This window comes from Anas platyrhynchos, chromosome 1 (assembly GCF_047663525.1).
Source record: "Anas platyrhynchos isolate ZD024472 breed Pekin duck chromosome 1, IASCAAS_PekinDuck_T2T, whole genome shotgun sequence".
NCBI classification, from domain to species: Eukaryota; Metazoa; Chordata; class Aves; order Anseriformes; family Anatidae; genus Anas; species Anas platyrhynchos.
In genome coordinates, this window is record NC_092587.1 from 12,772,508 (window position 1) to 12,788,127 (window position 15,620).

Here is a 15,620-nt window from a genome sequence, read left to right on the forward strand (position 1 = left end):
AAGCTTTCACTGCTTCGTTTACTCCATGTTCTATACGGTATCCTCTATAATGCAAAGTCAACCATTTTTGTTTAAACACTACTTTCCTCAGTCTGTATACACGTGCAATTTAATGCATTACTGAAATCCTGCCACAAAACATGGCAATTTCCTCTGTTTACGAAAGGGATGCCAGGAAATTTTTAATTCTAAAATTGGAGATTTGTTATTTAGCACAGCAACTTGGAGATTGCATTTTGTATGATCTAAATCAAGTGAAATGATAGCAAAATAATTCATTTAGATGTCCAAAAAGACATTTAATCCAAACTATAAAGTGACCTAGGAAAAAAGTGACCTCGGAAAAACCCGTTTAACTCCCTACTAGAGCACTGACAGAACTATTTATGGCAAGAACCTTTTTTCTTTAACCTCATTTTTCAAAACTGCTAGACTTTGTGCTCTAACTTTTCAAAACAGATTCAAGATTACTGACCTCCAGTGCTACATCAGAAATATTCATGGTAAGGTCTGGCAACATTAAACAAGTTCGTATGAGCTTAGACAGAAGCACTAACAGCTCCCTGGTCTGGAACAGACTCAGAAGCTGCCTGCTGAAGCACTGGACAGAGCGGTTGAGTTCTTACCAACAACAATGACACTAAGTGGCCTTTGCTGTCCCTGTAAAAGCACACCTGAATTTCATAGGGTCATGGAATGGTTTCAGTTAAAGCCCACCCAGTTCCAACCCCCTGCTATGGGCAGGGACACCTCCCACCAGCCCAGGTTGCCCAAAGCCCCATCCAGCCTGGCCCTGAGCACCTCCAGGGATGGGGCATCCACAGCTTCTCTGGGCAGCCTGGCCCAGTGCCTCACCACCCTCACAGCAAAGAACTTCTTTATATCTAATCTAAATCTCCCCCTTTTTTAGTTTAAAGCCATTCCCCCTTGTCCTATCCTTACACCCCCTGACAAAGAGTCCCTCCCCAACTTTCCTGTAGGCCCCCCTTTATGGAAGGAAGAGTGGAAGGCCCTTCTCCAGGCTGATCAACCCCAACTCCCTCAGCCTGCCTTCATAGGAGAGGTGCTCCAACCCCTTCATTGTCCTCACAGCCCTCCTCTGGACCATCTCTAACAAGTCCATGTCTTATGCTGGGGCCCCAGAACTGAACGCAGGCTGCAGGTGGGGTCTCATGAAGACAGAGCAGAGGGGCACAATCCCCTCCCTCGCCCTGCTGGCCACACTGCTGTTGATGCAACCAGGACACGGTTGGCTTTCTGGGCTGCAAGCACACATTGCCAGCTCATGTTGAGCTTCTCATCCACCAATACCCCCAGGGCCTTTTCTTCAGAGCCACTCTGTCTACTCATCACTCAGACTTTCAGTTCCCACAACTGCAGACCTGGCAGGCATTTGCTAAGTTCTAAAGCACGCCTGGTGTCACACACAAGAACACTGCTAAGTAATCAGCACAATGACAACACCAGCATTTGTCAGCCTTAAAGGACGAGTAGAGTCCTTAAAATGTCTGCTAGTAAGAGCCACAGCTCTTCTACAATTTATGATCTTGTAAATTAAATGAGGCCATAATCCAATAATTCTAGAAATTCTCAAGTAAAGAGCTTGTCATATTTGGGAAAAGAGAAAAATAGTTCTTCCAAGTACTAACACTTCTGTTTGCAGTTACGTTCTCCATCCCCAAAAGCTTTTCCTTTGACAAGTCTGTTCCTGTGTGCCCTAAAAGACACATCATTCTACTTAGTATTCACACCTAAATAAATCACACTTTCAGTCATCAGCAGCTTCTGGATTACACCATTTACCACTTTATGCTAATCAACTCCATTAACCCAAAAATTTGGTGTTGAACACCTGAATTACCAGGTCCTCAAAGAGCAACCGTGCTACTCCTTCCACAGTTACACAAGGAATAGCACAGCTTTCTACTTCAGTCCTTTAACTTTCTACTTCGGTCCTTTAAAAACCTCACGTGGGCCAGAGATTTAATTACCTCACCATTCTCTTACTCCATGAGCAGTACTCATAGTTCCACGATCCCAATGAAGTTTGTTTTGGGAAAATCGACATCTTCCCCTGTGGTCCACCATCTCACAACAGAGCACTATCTTTTCATAAAGCTGATATATTACGGGGTTTTTCCTTGATGAAACAAACTGACAAAGGCAAATACAATTCCTCAAGATAAACTGTCCGCATAGGCATTCCACTGCAGCTGCAGAAGCGTCCCTTAAACACTATCACGGAGGCTTTCTGCCCAAGTAGTCTACCCAAATTATGGGTATGTATTACCCTTAATAGCACTCTGCACCCAGCTCATAAAGCAAGGCATATTTCCTCTTCTTCAGTTTCCTCTGACCACAAAACCCCCAGAGTAAACTCATTTACAAAAGTAAACTATGAGAACGATTCACATCGTGAACACAGCCAGCACTTCTCAAAGGATTCAGCAGCTGTGGGAAGCAATTCCCTGGCCTCCAAGTACTTTTCTACACATATATTCCCTTATAAGCACCACAAAGCTATTTTTTTTCCCCCTTCAAGCTCAATTCACTCTTACATTAACTAAATACAAACTAATCACACAGTTCAATGAGCTTTATTTTCTCCTCATAGAAAATATGATTTTTATATATGGCATCTCATCATTAAAACAGGTGCTTTTTTCCCTTTCATTTTCCTAATCACCCCTAGAATACATTCAACAAAAGTTTAAATTTGTTGAACTACTCAAATGGATTAAAAATTGTCCTTAAGATCAGTTTAAGATTTCCATGCATGTTGTTTCCTTTAGTACATATCTCACAGCTTAAGAATTATGGTAAAGATGATAGAACACCTGAAAATAACTTCAGATATTAAGTAATGGTGTTACATTATCCTAAGCCTTGCTTAGTTCCCTTTAAGTACAGGGAAGTGCCTTTTCAAAATCATACAAATAGCAGGACAGGGGAAGAAGTTACCACGGAGGTCAAATCAAGATTGAAATATTTTCATTTTATGCTGCATTCAGCATTTTCCTCCCATATGTATGTCAGTTCCACATTTTTCCTGCATTAAAAAAATGCCTTTTCAGTCCTTATACTGAAGGGAAATGCTGATTGCTACTTCCCCTCCCCAAACTGAAGTACTTTCAAGTTTGTTGGATAATTTTGCCTAGTTTTAACTATCTTCAGATCACTTAATCTATACATAGTGATTTTTTCTTCTAATTCCAGTAATTTTTCCGGTTTAAGTGTAGGTTGGATAGATTCTCTTTTCCACAAGTTCCAACCTATGAGAGAAGATGACTTTAAATCTGAAAAGCATAAAAGGCAGGGAAACATTTTTAGAACGTAAATGAACATGTAATTATGTATTGATTTTGAGGGGAGGAGAATCTTGTTATGGAGGGATAGGGTGAGGATGGGAAGATCCTGCAGACATTTATTTACTGTTGAATTCTTACTAATTTCCATGGGCACTCAAGTTAAATTTTTTCTTGCTAAAGCTTCAAGCATCTCCTTCTCTTCCCCCCATCTGATTTACACAGTATCCCAACTATAGCTCTACTACCACTCCTCAGTCTTAATTCACTCCAGCTTCTCACAATCAGAGCAAGCAGGAAGTTTAAGGCTCCAGCTATCATCAGCCTGATGAGGAAGCAAACAGCAAGATCTCAGAGCCCAAAATAAGACTACAGTCTTCAGAGCAATCCAGTTCTTCCCCGATGGCAATTATTGTATTTTCTATTGCAATGAACCCAATCACTGTAATACAAATTTGCACCATCTCATCCAGAGGGAATTCAAGTCCTTTAAATTCTAGACAGGAAGGTAAGAAGAGCAAAAGGTGTTCTTCATGTTTAAATATGTAAAAGTAATTTCCAAAGCTAAGGTTATTCTCCTTAAAAAAAAAAAAAAAGTCAGAAGTTCCTGAAAAACAACTCAGTTCTGAGGCAGGGAAGCCATGTGACTAGGGTTTGGGGTTGTTGGTTTTTTTTTGACCACAACGTAAACAACTTCTAACGAGATAGATTCGTTTCCTGAGTCACATATGGGAATTTCAGAGAGACACCAAGGAATATCACACAGCCTCCAGAAGGATCCTTCTTATGTGACCTACCATACATAAATCAGGGCTGTAGCAGCCACAACCTTGAAGCAGAAGCATAAAGATTCACAAAGACAACAGACAACCCAAAAAAACTGCCAAAAGGTTTGTCTGCACCTCCAATGCAGAAATCCCAGTCAATCTAGATGTGCTGTTTACAGCAATACAGAGTGCAAAATGTTTTTACATCCAGAGGCAACTTAGTTACAGCAACTCCGTTATAGCTATTAAGCTGTCATTGCAAGGCACCTTTCTAGCTTCAACCACACAGCAAAGCTGCAGCCCATCTGGCAGAGGGCAGACAAGCACACCCAGTGCACACAGATAAAGGGGAAAAAAGTCCAGTATCTACTAAGTCTTATCTAAGTCTTATTTAAGCATCTGTAACACTAGGTCAGCTTATTCAGTGCTTTGACTACTGATAATAAAGAGAAATTCAGGTAAATGTGTCTCAGAGGCCTAGCTGAGGAAGTCAAACACCACATACCACTCTCCACAGTGCACAGCCTTCAACACTCCCACAGCAGCGGTGGTCTGGCGTTCAAAACCTTGTCCTATGTGATCTGCATGGGCTCGCGTCCGGTCTTCAAATAGCATTTCACGGGGTTCACTGGTTCGAGGTAGGTACTGCAAGTTTTTTATTTCATTGGTAGTTCTGTGTAAGAAAAAAACAATAGTAGTGACACAGAAATTTCCCATAATTACTTAATTTCTACCCAAGGCTGCAGGAACGTACAGTCAAATGAAAGAGACAGCAACACTCAAGACAAATAAAATATGCAATAAGCTAAGCAAAAAAAAAAATCTGAATGCTGATGCAATATTAAAAAAATAGTCAAGCTCTAAGTGCACTGAAAGACCCTAATGACTGCCTCACTCAGTTACATGCCCTAACAAAGGGTCCTGGAGCTTCATCTTTGCCTGAGCCATGCTGTAGGAGCACTGGTTTCAGCTCAGCTGACAGTACGAGTAACAGCAATAGACACCTCAGCTGTCCCTCAAGTAGTTTGATTGTTCAGTTTTCACCAGACAGCTGGAAAACATGTACGTGTTTTTAGTTTCATGTTGTAGAGCTGGGAATGAGAAGCAGAAATAGATCATCTCTCCAGGGCTTAACGAACGTGGATGACACAATGCAGGGGGAAGCAGAGCCACAAGAGCGTTTCCTGTCCAGCTCCAGCCCACACTGCGTGCTGCAATGCATTTCCCAAGAAATGTTCTGCTTAAAACCACAGGACAGCCAAGGTTAGAAGGGACATCTGGAGAGCGTGCGGTCTGCCTTCCCCTGCTCAGCCACAGTGGGTTGCTCACAACTGCGTCCAGCCACGTTCTGAGCATCTCCAAGGTCAGAAACCACACAGGCTCCGGGCAGCCTGCTCCAGGGTTCAAGTGCCCACACTGTAAAGGTAGCTTTGTGTATGCTTGCTTTTGTTTCTTATTTTAAATAGAAAATCTTTTATTTCAGCTGATGTCCGTTGCCTCTTGTCATGCCACAGGGCACTGATGAGAATAGTCTGACTTATTTTTTTTAAACAGCCCTCCATCAGGTGCTCATACACATTGATGAGATCCCAACTGAGCTTCCCTTTCCCAGGGCTGCACCCCAGTTCTCCCAGCATGTCACCAGACCTGCTCCAGTACGGCTGTGTCTTCAACTAGTGAACCCCAGATTGGGCATGACATCCCAGACGTGGCTCAGCAGAGGGCAAGAATTGCCTCCATCCCTGCTGGCAGTGCTCTTTCTAACTCCGTCCAAAAGGCTGTTGCTCTGCTTCAAAGGCACGCTGACAGCTCGCGGCCAACTTGGCATTCACAAGGACCCTCAACTCTTTTTCCTGTCAGGCTGCTTTCCAATTGGGCTCCAGCCTGTGGTGCACAGGGTTATTCCTCACAGCTGCAGGACTCTGCACTTCCCCGAGTTAACCTCGTGGGACTTCTGCTGGCCTGATGTTCTCCACCCTGTCAAGGGCCCTCTGGCTTGGCAGCACAACCCTCTTGTGCATCAACCGCTCCTTCCAGCTTTTGTTGTCCACAAACTTGCTGAGGGTGTTTTCTGTCCCGTCATTAATTAATGAAGGTGTTGAAACCTTTGGCCAATGCTCTTCAACACCTGGAGTGCTGCCTGCCAGCTGGACCCTGCGCTGCTGATCACAATCCTTTGAGCACAGCAATTAAGCCAGTTCTCAGTTCACTTCATTGTCTATCCATCTGGTTTGTTCCTCATTAATTTGAATTTGAGAAATTTATGGAAAATAGGTGCCCAGTGTAGAAAGCCTTTCTAAAGTCAGGATTAACACCACCCCAGCACCCCCCTCATCCACTGAGACAGTCATTTCGTTGTGTAATAGAACTGAGTCACAGAATCATAGGACACCCTGACGTGGCAGGGAGCCACAGAGATCTTCAAGTCCAACTCCTGGCTCCATACAGGAGCACCCCAAATCAGACCCTGTGTCTGAGAGCGTTGTCCAAATGCTCCTTGAATTCCAGGAGCTCGGTGCTGTGCCCACTGCCCTGGGGAGCCTGTCCCAGTGCCCAACCACCCTCTGGGTGCAGAACCTTTCCCTAACCCCCAGCCTGACCCTGCCCTGTCCCAGCTCCATGCCGTTCCCTCGGGTCTTGTCGCTGTCCCCAGAGAGCAGAGCTCAGCGCCTGCCCCTCCGCTCCCCTCGTGAGGAAGACCATCAGGTTGGTAACACATGATTTATAAGGCATGATTTCCTTTCTGTAAACCAAGGCTAGCTACTCCCAATACCTTTTTTGTCCCTTATGTTTCAAAATGGCATCCTTCCAAGGGTCAAGTTGATGTTGACCAGCCCACACTTTCCCCAGGTCCTGCTTCTGCTTCTCACCCCTCTAAAGGATCAGTGATATTTGCTTTCTCCCAGTGCTCGGGAGCCTTTGCCAACTGCCATGACCTTTCAAAGGTAACTGAGAGTCGCCTTGCAACAACACTGGCCAGCTCCCACAGCACCTCTGGGTGCATCCTGTCAAGCCCCAGGGCTTACGTCTTAATCTGTTTAGATGTTCCTTAACCCAGCTCTCCTCCCTTGAAGGCAGGCAGTCCTTGCTCCAGACCTTCCCACTGTCTCTAGGACCTGGGAGCCCTGAAGGCCAATCTGACCAGTAAAGAGCAGGGCAAAGAAAGCTCCCAGTACCTTGGTCTTTTCTATGTCCTTTGTCTCTCAGACTTTTACCCCATTCAGCAGACAGCCTAAGTTTTCCCTACAACTTCTTTTGCTGCCCATATACCTGTTGAAGTCCTCATTGCCCTTCACATCTTGCCAAATTCAACCCCAGATGGACTTCAGCTTGAAACTTCATCCCCTCCATGGTCGCTGTCTGTATACTCCTTCTAAGGCATTTGACCTTGCTTCCAGTTCTTGTCCCCTTCACTTTTATACTCGAATTTTAAGCAAGAGAGCTCCGAAGACATCACGTAGCTTTCAAGTTCTGCAGAGGCATCCTCACTCTTAAGCTAGTACTTATACCCAGTAACACAGCGAAGCGTGAAGATGGCATTTGCACGTGTCACCTTCCTGATGAGAGAGAAGCTCTTGTCCCTTGAGATCCTTAAAGATTCTGATCATCTTTAAGAGCAGGGGTGTTAATACCCATCTCCTAGCATACATCAGCAGTTTGCCTACTTATATTTCTCTGAACTTTTCACCTCGCTACATCAGAAGTTTGTTGCATGGACAAAGTGAGGAACATTTAGATTACTCTGTAACCTTAAGTTCTTAAGTTCCAGAGAGAACGAGCACCTTACTTGGCCAGACAGCAAACAATTAAAAAGCAAAAAAACAACATCACCACCAATAACAAAAACAACTCTCAGAAAGCAAAGCAACTTCAAAGTATGTATTTTAAGAAGACTTACAGAAGTTTAGGATAAGATAAAATATTAACCAGCAAAAGGTTTGGGATAAAGTGAATTTGCAAACTAACCAAACACTCATCAAGCAAAAATATTTCAACGTACCTCTTCCTTTTGAAAGGTGACTTTGGCATGTCAGCCACAGGGATCATCTGTTCTCCCGGACGTACCCACATAATGGGACCATCATCACTGTCTTTACGACTCTCTAACTTTAAGCTAGAAAGCGTTCCCCATGGCAGTGTACACTAATGGGAAATACAAGGCACAGTTTTTAAGTGAGTTACCTTTTCTTTTTTAAGCAGCCTCTGTCACAATGCAAACATTTATTAAGCAACTCAGTTATCTAAGTGAGTATCTCACTTTATTACAAGAGTACTAGAGAGCGTTGTCCCCCTTCTCCCACCCTATTCCCTTCTGTCCTTACTTTTAAGAAGGGTGATTCTTCCAACATATCAAGGAATTCAGGAAAGTAATCCCCCACTTCCTCATCAACTGCTCCAACCAGGCTGATCTGTCTCATTGGGCCAGCTCTATACGTACCATGAGAGTATGTTCTTTTTACCTACAAGTAGAATATGACAGTAAAAGTTACATCAAGGTCACTACCACCCGGTCTGCATTCAATAAAGACCTTTAATCTCTGTGCTTACATTTTCTGATTGATATCAAGCCCTACACAGTCCTCATTGTACTCAAGATTATTGAACTCAGTTACTATGAAGTCATCACCAAAGACAGAAGTTCTCATTAAAGATGCATGACAACTATCTTCTATATTTTAAAGTCTGAAAGTAAGACGGAGTAAATATTGTCTTTCAAGAAAATAATATTCCAGAAGTAGCAACTGTGAAAGACTGTTCAAGTATGTTCTACTCAGTGATAAATCAGCATTCTTACCTGCATTATCTATCTACCTGATCTGCACATTTAACTCATGTCTGAATTTTCACTTTTTCCTCTAAGACTTACTCAGCACCCTGAGTTGCAACTAATTAAACGATTCTGCTCATCACCCTCTCCAGTACGGCCACTGTGGGAGCCCATTAACTGCAACCGATTATCATGGTGAAGACAATGCCCAAGTAGAGTTGGTACAGGAAGAGAAAGAAGGACAACTAATCCTTCATTTTCCTGTCTTCTGCTCTCCTCCCACTTGAAGGGCTGTAACATTCAACACCTGTTTAACAAAAATCTTATTTCAACCTTTGATAGGAAAAGTACTGTATTTAAAATGAACAGAACTTAAACTGATCTGTCTTAAGTGATCAGGACCACTCTCTCTTAAGCATCTGATTCCCCATTTAACAGGCTGAACACAGCAGTATTATCAAACAAAATATGATCAGAGCAGAGGGGAGAGCAGATGGATTACGGCACAAACCAACATGGCATTTCCCTTGCACTGCATCTCTAGACATTCTGCACACAAAGCAAGAAGAAAAAGATACAGGGAAAACAGGTAATGAAGTACAACCGAACTCTGGTCCTCAGCCAAAAGACTACTCATGTTTCCAGGGCTCTGTTAACTATGACAATGAGGAGGGTAATTCACAGCAGTTCCAGAAAAGACAAAACCATACAATATGGATCAACATCGTGCCCTTCTTAGAAGCTAGAAGGATGTATCAAGCTGCCTTCCAGAAACTGAGAACCAAACCCTCTCCTTCAGATCCCTCCGTCACACATGCCCAGGTCATGGAGGAGTAACTAAAAGGAGGCCTGTAGTGGGTTTATGTGGCAAGGTTTTGGTAGCAGGGGGTGGCATAGGGGTGGCTTCTGTGAGAAGGATCTAGAAGCTGCCCCGTGTTTGGTAAGGGCCCCACTGCTGACCAGAGCTGAGCCAAAAAGTGATGTTTTGAGCCTCTGTGAGAGCACATTTAACACGGGGAAAAAAAAAAAAAATACTGCACCACAGAGAAGCTGGGAGAGTGAAAGGAGTGAGAAACAGCCTTGCAGGCACCAAGGTGAGTGCAGCAGGAGGTGCTCCAGGCAGGCAGCAGCAGTTACCCTACAGCCTGTGGAGAGGCCCCTGGTGGAGCAGGCTGTCCCCCTGCAGCCCATGGGTCCCACATGGAGCAGATCTCCACGCTGCAGCCCCCCCGTGGGTGGAGGAGCCCCCGGTGGAGCAGGTGGATGTGGCCTGGAGGAGGCTGCGGCCCATGGAGAGCCCCCACAGGAGCAGGCCCTGGGCCAGAGCTGCAGCCCCTGGAGAGGAGCCCACGCAGGAGCAGGGGTCTGGGGGGAGCTGCCACATGTAGGGGGACCCGTGCTGGAGCAGTTTGCTCCTGGGGGACGAACCCCATGGTACAGAGCCGTATCTGGAGCAGTTCTTGAGGAGCTGCTGCCTGTGGGAAGCCCACGCTGGATCAGTTCACCAAGGACTGCATCCTGTGGGAGGGACCCCACAGCACAGGGGACGAGAGTGACCGAGAAGCAGCACTACAGACCACAACCCCCATTTCCCCGTCCCCCTGTGCTGCTCAGGGGGAGGAGGTGGAAGAGGATGGATGGGGGATAGGTGCTTTTGGTTTCTTTTCTTTGTTTCTCACTTCTCTAGCTTGTTAGTAGGATTTATTGCCTGTTATTATCTCCCTATGCTGAGTCTGTTTTGCCCGTCACGATAATTACTGTGCGATCTCCCTGTCCTTATCTCAACCCTTGAGCCCTCTGCATTGTATTTTCTCCCTGTTCCTCTTTGAGGAGGAGGAGTGAGAAAGCGGCTGTGGTGGAGCTCGGCTGCCCACCCCAATAAAACCACCACAAGGCCTTCACAGGATACCTGAGCTGATTAATGGCAAGCCAGAGGCACACTGAAAAAAAGCAGTACTGCTAGAAAGCAGCATTCCCCTACCCCCCAAATCCATAGTCATACATTCCTGCAGCTCTTTTGCACTGACACCTGCTGATTTGGTGGCAAGTCCTCAGCAAACACCCAGTTCTACTGAATTCCCACCAGCTCAGCCTGCAGGGGCGCCTTCCCCTGCACCAAGTGGCAGGAGCTCACAGGACTGAGGCAATGGGATAAGAAAGGGACAGCCCTTTCCTTAGTGGCTTACTGCACATCAATTCCACAGTAGCCAGAAAAACACCTTCTAAAGGTGCAGCTAGCCACAGATTTGTCAGTTTACTGACAAACCAAAGATGTAAATTGATTGTTCTCCTCCTAGCATAAGTAGCTGAGCATGCTTAGCATTCCACCACTCCTGGTCAAGACATGAAGCTGCCAGGTACATCTACATCCCTTAACTTTTTAAAAAAATATATTTTTTTTTCCTTAGGAAAGGAATATAAGAGAGAGACCATGAAAATGAATGCCTGGCTGGAAAGAACAAGAGGCAGCCTGGCAGAGGAGGCAGCTGGTGGCAGTGAGCATCATCTTCTGCAGCAGCCATCTCCAACTGCTCACCCGCTTCCACTGCGTTTTCCTGCAGCAGCAGACGTGGTTGGTCTCTGCTTCAGAGCTGCCAGCAAGCACAAGACGACTTCCAGCTGCCCTTGAGAAATTGCTCTCTCATCTCTCCCATGGGCTGGGCACAAATAGAATAGCTCAGCTGGAAGGGACCATTTAAAGATCATCCAGTCCATGGCAGCATTACAGCATCCCAACTCTAGATGCAGGGCATGGGCTGAAATGGCACACGTGATTAAGGTAAAGCATTAGAAGAACACAAAAAAAGGTGAGGTCACTAGTGGAAAGGAGAACTCGCTAACAAAAAAATATTTTGCTCCACGGTTAGACTGCTATTAAGTAATAGTGTGAAAAGGTGAAAAAGACTTCTACTCGTGTTTAAGCAATAACAAAAGTAAAACGAAACCTCTGAAGAAGAAAGTAAGGATAATCTACATCTAAGCATAGCAGCCTAAGATATAAAATAGCACAGAAGATAGCAATGATTTCTCACTCAGCACCATCTTTTTGCTAATTTGTTCACAGGAAGAGGAAGATTACCCTATGTAATTCTGAACTGCCCAAAATCATGTTGATATGCTAGAAGCAGAGTAATACATGAAGTTCCATACATTAAGTTGTGCACTGACCACAGAACCTGATTATACTAATGTCACTAGAACAGGGTGAACACTGACGTGTATGTTACAAGTTTGAGCAAACAGTTGGATTGATCTAAATCCAGAATAAAAATAGTAATCACTGACACATAGCTTTTCTATCATATGGTCAACAGAAGTAGAATCACACACTCAGGAAAACCAACTAAAAAGCAGCGTAACAAAGCGCAGTAAAAACAGGTAGATAGATGTAACTGAATCAGTACGACAGCCTGATCTTCTTGATCAGTACGACAGCCTGAAGTTCTTTCTTCTCATGTAGCACAAATTTGAAGTATTTCACTTAGAAGTACAAAAAAGGATCCCGTGTCAATCTCTCACATTAAGAAAATAGGAAGTTATGACAGTAAAACCACCACACAATTCAGAATTAGTAAAACTTGAAAATTAGCTGCTTCTGTGACTAGTATAGCAACTGGTTTCTTTTTTTTTTAGTGTAACTTCATCTGTTCAGTTTTAAGTAAGGAATTATTAAAAGCAAGTATTTTAGCATAAATACCTTGGTGTCTCAAAGAGCCTGAAGAATAATACTGAAATTGAAGAATAGTACTGAAATTCTACAAAAATGCCACCAATAATATATTTGAGCATTATTATTCAAGAAATCAGAAGCACTTTAGACACTATCTTAAAGGTTTCCCATTTTCTGTGTGTAAGGTACACAAACTGGAAACAGAAGTCCAGAGAAACCAAACGTTTTAAGACTTTAAAATGTGAACTAGGCAAAGTCACAACTGAATCCTTATACTGAATACATTTTTCCATCCAAAATCTGAGTTTTTATGATTTTAATGGTTAAAAGTGCTTTCAGTTTTTCAGTTTTAAAAGCAGGAAGTCTGGAAAGAAGTCATCACACAACAGTGCAACATAAGAAAGAGCACCAAAAAGTAAAACCAACCACTGAACCCAAAATAATCTTAAACGCACAAAAAAAGCTCCACCGAACAGCAAAAACATTAAATAACCATAGAAATAAGCTGAGACATAAGAACAGCGGGTTTTCATTTCAACACAAGTGCACAAGCAACGCACTTACAAATTTGCACCTTAGAGCAAGGAACAATCCAGCTTCGTGCTCGCTGTTATTGCGCTCATCCTGCTAACTTAGCAGCAATAGCCAGCGATGCCCAGAAGTCAATGCAGTGTTTCTTCTTACTTGGTACATTTGGAAAAAGGTGCCCAAAAGGCTTTCTGTTTTGCTTGCTACCTCTTTTCAAATCCTTGAAAGCTTACATCTGTTTCAGTTCCATCATTCATGGAAAATACTCAGAATTACTCAGCTTAAGCATACTTGCAAATCTGCTTGCTGTTAAAGCCTATGTATTCCTTAAGGGTTTTTTAGTCAGTTTTGGGGATCAGATTAAGACACCTTGACAGTTTTATGATTTTTCTAAGGCGATTCATTATCGCCAAAGCTTTAATTTCAAACATACCATTTCCTAAACAGAATTTTTAGGAGATGCATCTCAAGGCTTTTTATTGCAATAATAGTTCTACCAGAGCCCTTCTACCACTTACTATCGCTTCACATACTTCACATTGCAGCTGAAATCCTCAAATAACACAGGATGGATAAGCCAACTATTTAAAAGCAAGATGACCTATTATTATGTCCTCCAGTGACACACGAACAGTGAAGCAGTTGATAAAGAATCCTAAAAATGAATTAATAGCAATGAGAAACCTTAATGGAAAACAACCTTGCAAAGCAAAGTAGCAACTACACTCTTGTAACTTAGAAAGACCTGTGGCAAGGCTCAGTCTCAGATTATCTCCAAGCAGCCAGTACAAAGCTCTAGGGCTTTGTTTAAATTGTGGGTTTTTTTTTCCCCTGTCAGTACAGAATATCCCAATCAGAAAGAGCAACACGTGACTAGCCAACCTATATCAGTGACAAAGCCATCAAAAAGCAATCCTCAAAGGTAACTTTAAGTGTGGAACAAACGAGCATGTGTGCAGATGAAGTCATTCCATATGAACTGATGCTGTTCGACGCTACTAAATAAGGGAAAACATTTTTGCTTTGAATACAGGCTGCCATCATCCATCAAAAGTCTTTGTTTTTTTTCAAGCAATCTCTATGGTGCAACATATATGCTTTAACAAGCTAAAAGTCAGTATTTTCATCGTCCAAAAGAAGAAAAAAAAGATGTACTTTGGAAACTCATGTAGCAGCAAACAGGTACTATCAACCTCTACAACTTCATTAGCTAACCAGACAAAGAGTTTTAACCAGACTGAAAGCAAAATTTTACTGAAAGCTCCTGAAACAACTGAGACATTCTCCAACATAAAGGATTCCTGCGACCGCAGAATACATGAAAATAACACAATGTGAAAACTGAAGCCTTTAAGGATAAGAACATTAAATAGTAGCCTATTAGTTCAGACTTCTGTTAGAGAGAAGCGTTTGCAGCAAGTCCCCTCAAATATTAGAAGAGAGTATTTTCAAGCAAATAGGATTCCAGAAATCAGGAAGAGTGAACAGCAAAAACATCTCCCCAAAAATAAACTTGCAAGAGCTAAACATGGAGGACAGCAAAGGGAAGATAATACTAGAATTGCTTGAAGGAGACCTGGAACAGGGAAAAGAAAAATAAGAGTTCAAGATGTTCAGAACGGTCAGGAAAAAAGGAGAGCCACTGATCTGAAGAGACTACACAATCATGAACCATCAGAATAATGCCCCTTGCCTTCTTTCCTTTAAAACACTTACGCTGTTCTCTGCACTATCTGAATATCCAGTGTCTAACCACAGTTAGCATAGGCAACATGGAATAAAGGACTTCAGAAAGGGGTGGGCAAGGAGAACTCAAGTTACTTCCCTGAAGCAGCAAAGTGCCTGCTGTCATGGAACAGGCTGACAGCGTAGTCCTGCACTTGCCCCTGAGCTACCTCTGGCTCTGTATACCAATATAATTTGCTGACTTAGCAATAAACCCAATCACTCAGGAGTTGGCTACTTTTTCTGCTGCCTTAACAAGACAAATTGGCTCACTGTGAGGTCCGAGAAGCACCCCAGCTTGGCACAAGAGCACACAAGTGGAAGCAGAAAGCAAGGACGTTCTCCTTCAGCAGCAGGTGCTAGATGGACTCTGATGATTTGTAACCGCACACTGGGGAGTGTAAAACATGGGCTACTTCCCCCAAATCAAGAAGGCTTTGTGATGAGGATCCTCACTTACCCTTGAGTACCAAGGCAGCTCACTAAAAAAGAAGCAAAGCTGTAATAAATCAGTGAGAACCTGAAACGCATTCTCCAAATCTGTAAGAGGATAAACACGACACCTTGAAGAAACAGGTGGAAAGGAAAGCAAGACAAAAACTACAGACCACGTAGCCCAGATTCAGCTTCCACAGTGTAAGAGAAAAACATTAGCACATCGGCTAAATGGCCAGAAAACAGGATAAAAGATGAGCATGTAATAAATATGGACATGTCAAAGAACAATCAAGCCAAACAAACCTTTCTTCGCACAACATGATAGGCTTTCTCCAAAGACAGAAACATGGTCTAGTAGCAGCTAACAGTGGACAGATTTCCCTTTTCTGTACTCAAGTAAGTACCAATAGGAGAGGCCC

General features: G+C 43.4%; 1 protein-coding gene across 2 annotated transcripts in view; it reads right to left on the bottom strand.

Annotated features, from left to right (window-relative positions):
* RSBN1L (round spermatid basic protein 1 like) overlaps positions 1 to 15,620 on the bottom strand; it is a 53,748-nt gene that overhangs the window by 7,274 nt on the left and 30,854 nt on the right. For both annotated transcript variants that reach the window (XM_027459646.3, XM_027459654.3), the window contains 3 exons: positions 8,395 to 8,532; positions 8,073 to 8,215; positions 4,578 to 4,745 (listed from right to left, as the gene is read on the bottom strand). In XM_027459646.3, the coding sequence (XP_027315447.1) occupies positions 4,578 to 4,745; positions 8,073 to 8,215; positions 8,395 to 8,532 (449 nt within the window). The remainder of the gene's footprint in view (positions 1 to 4,577; positions 4,746 to 8,072; positions 8,216 to 8,394; positions 8,533 to 15,620) is intronic.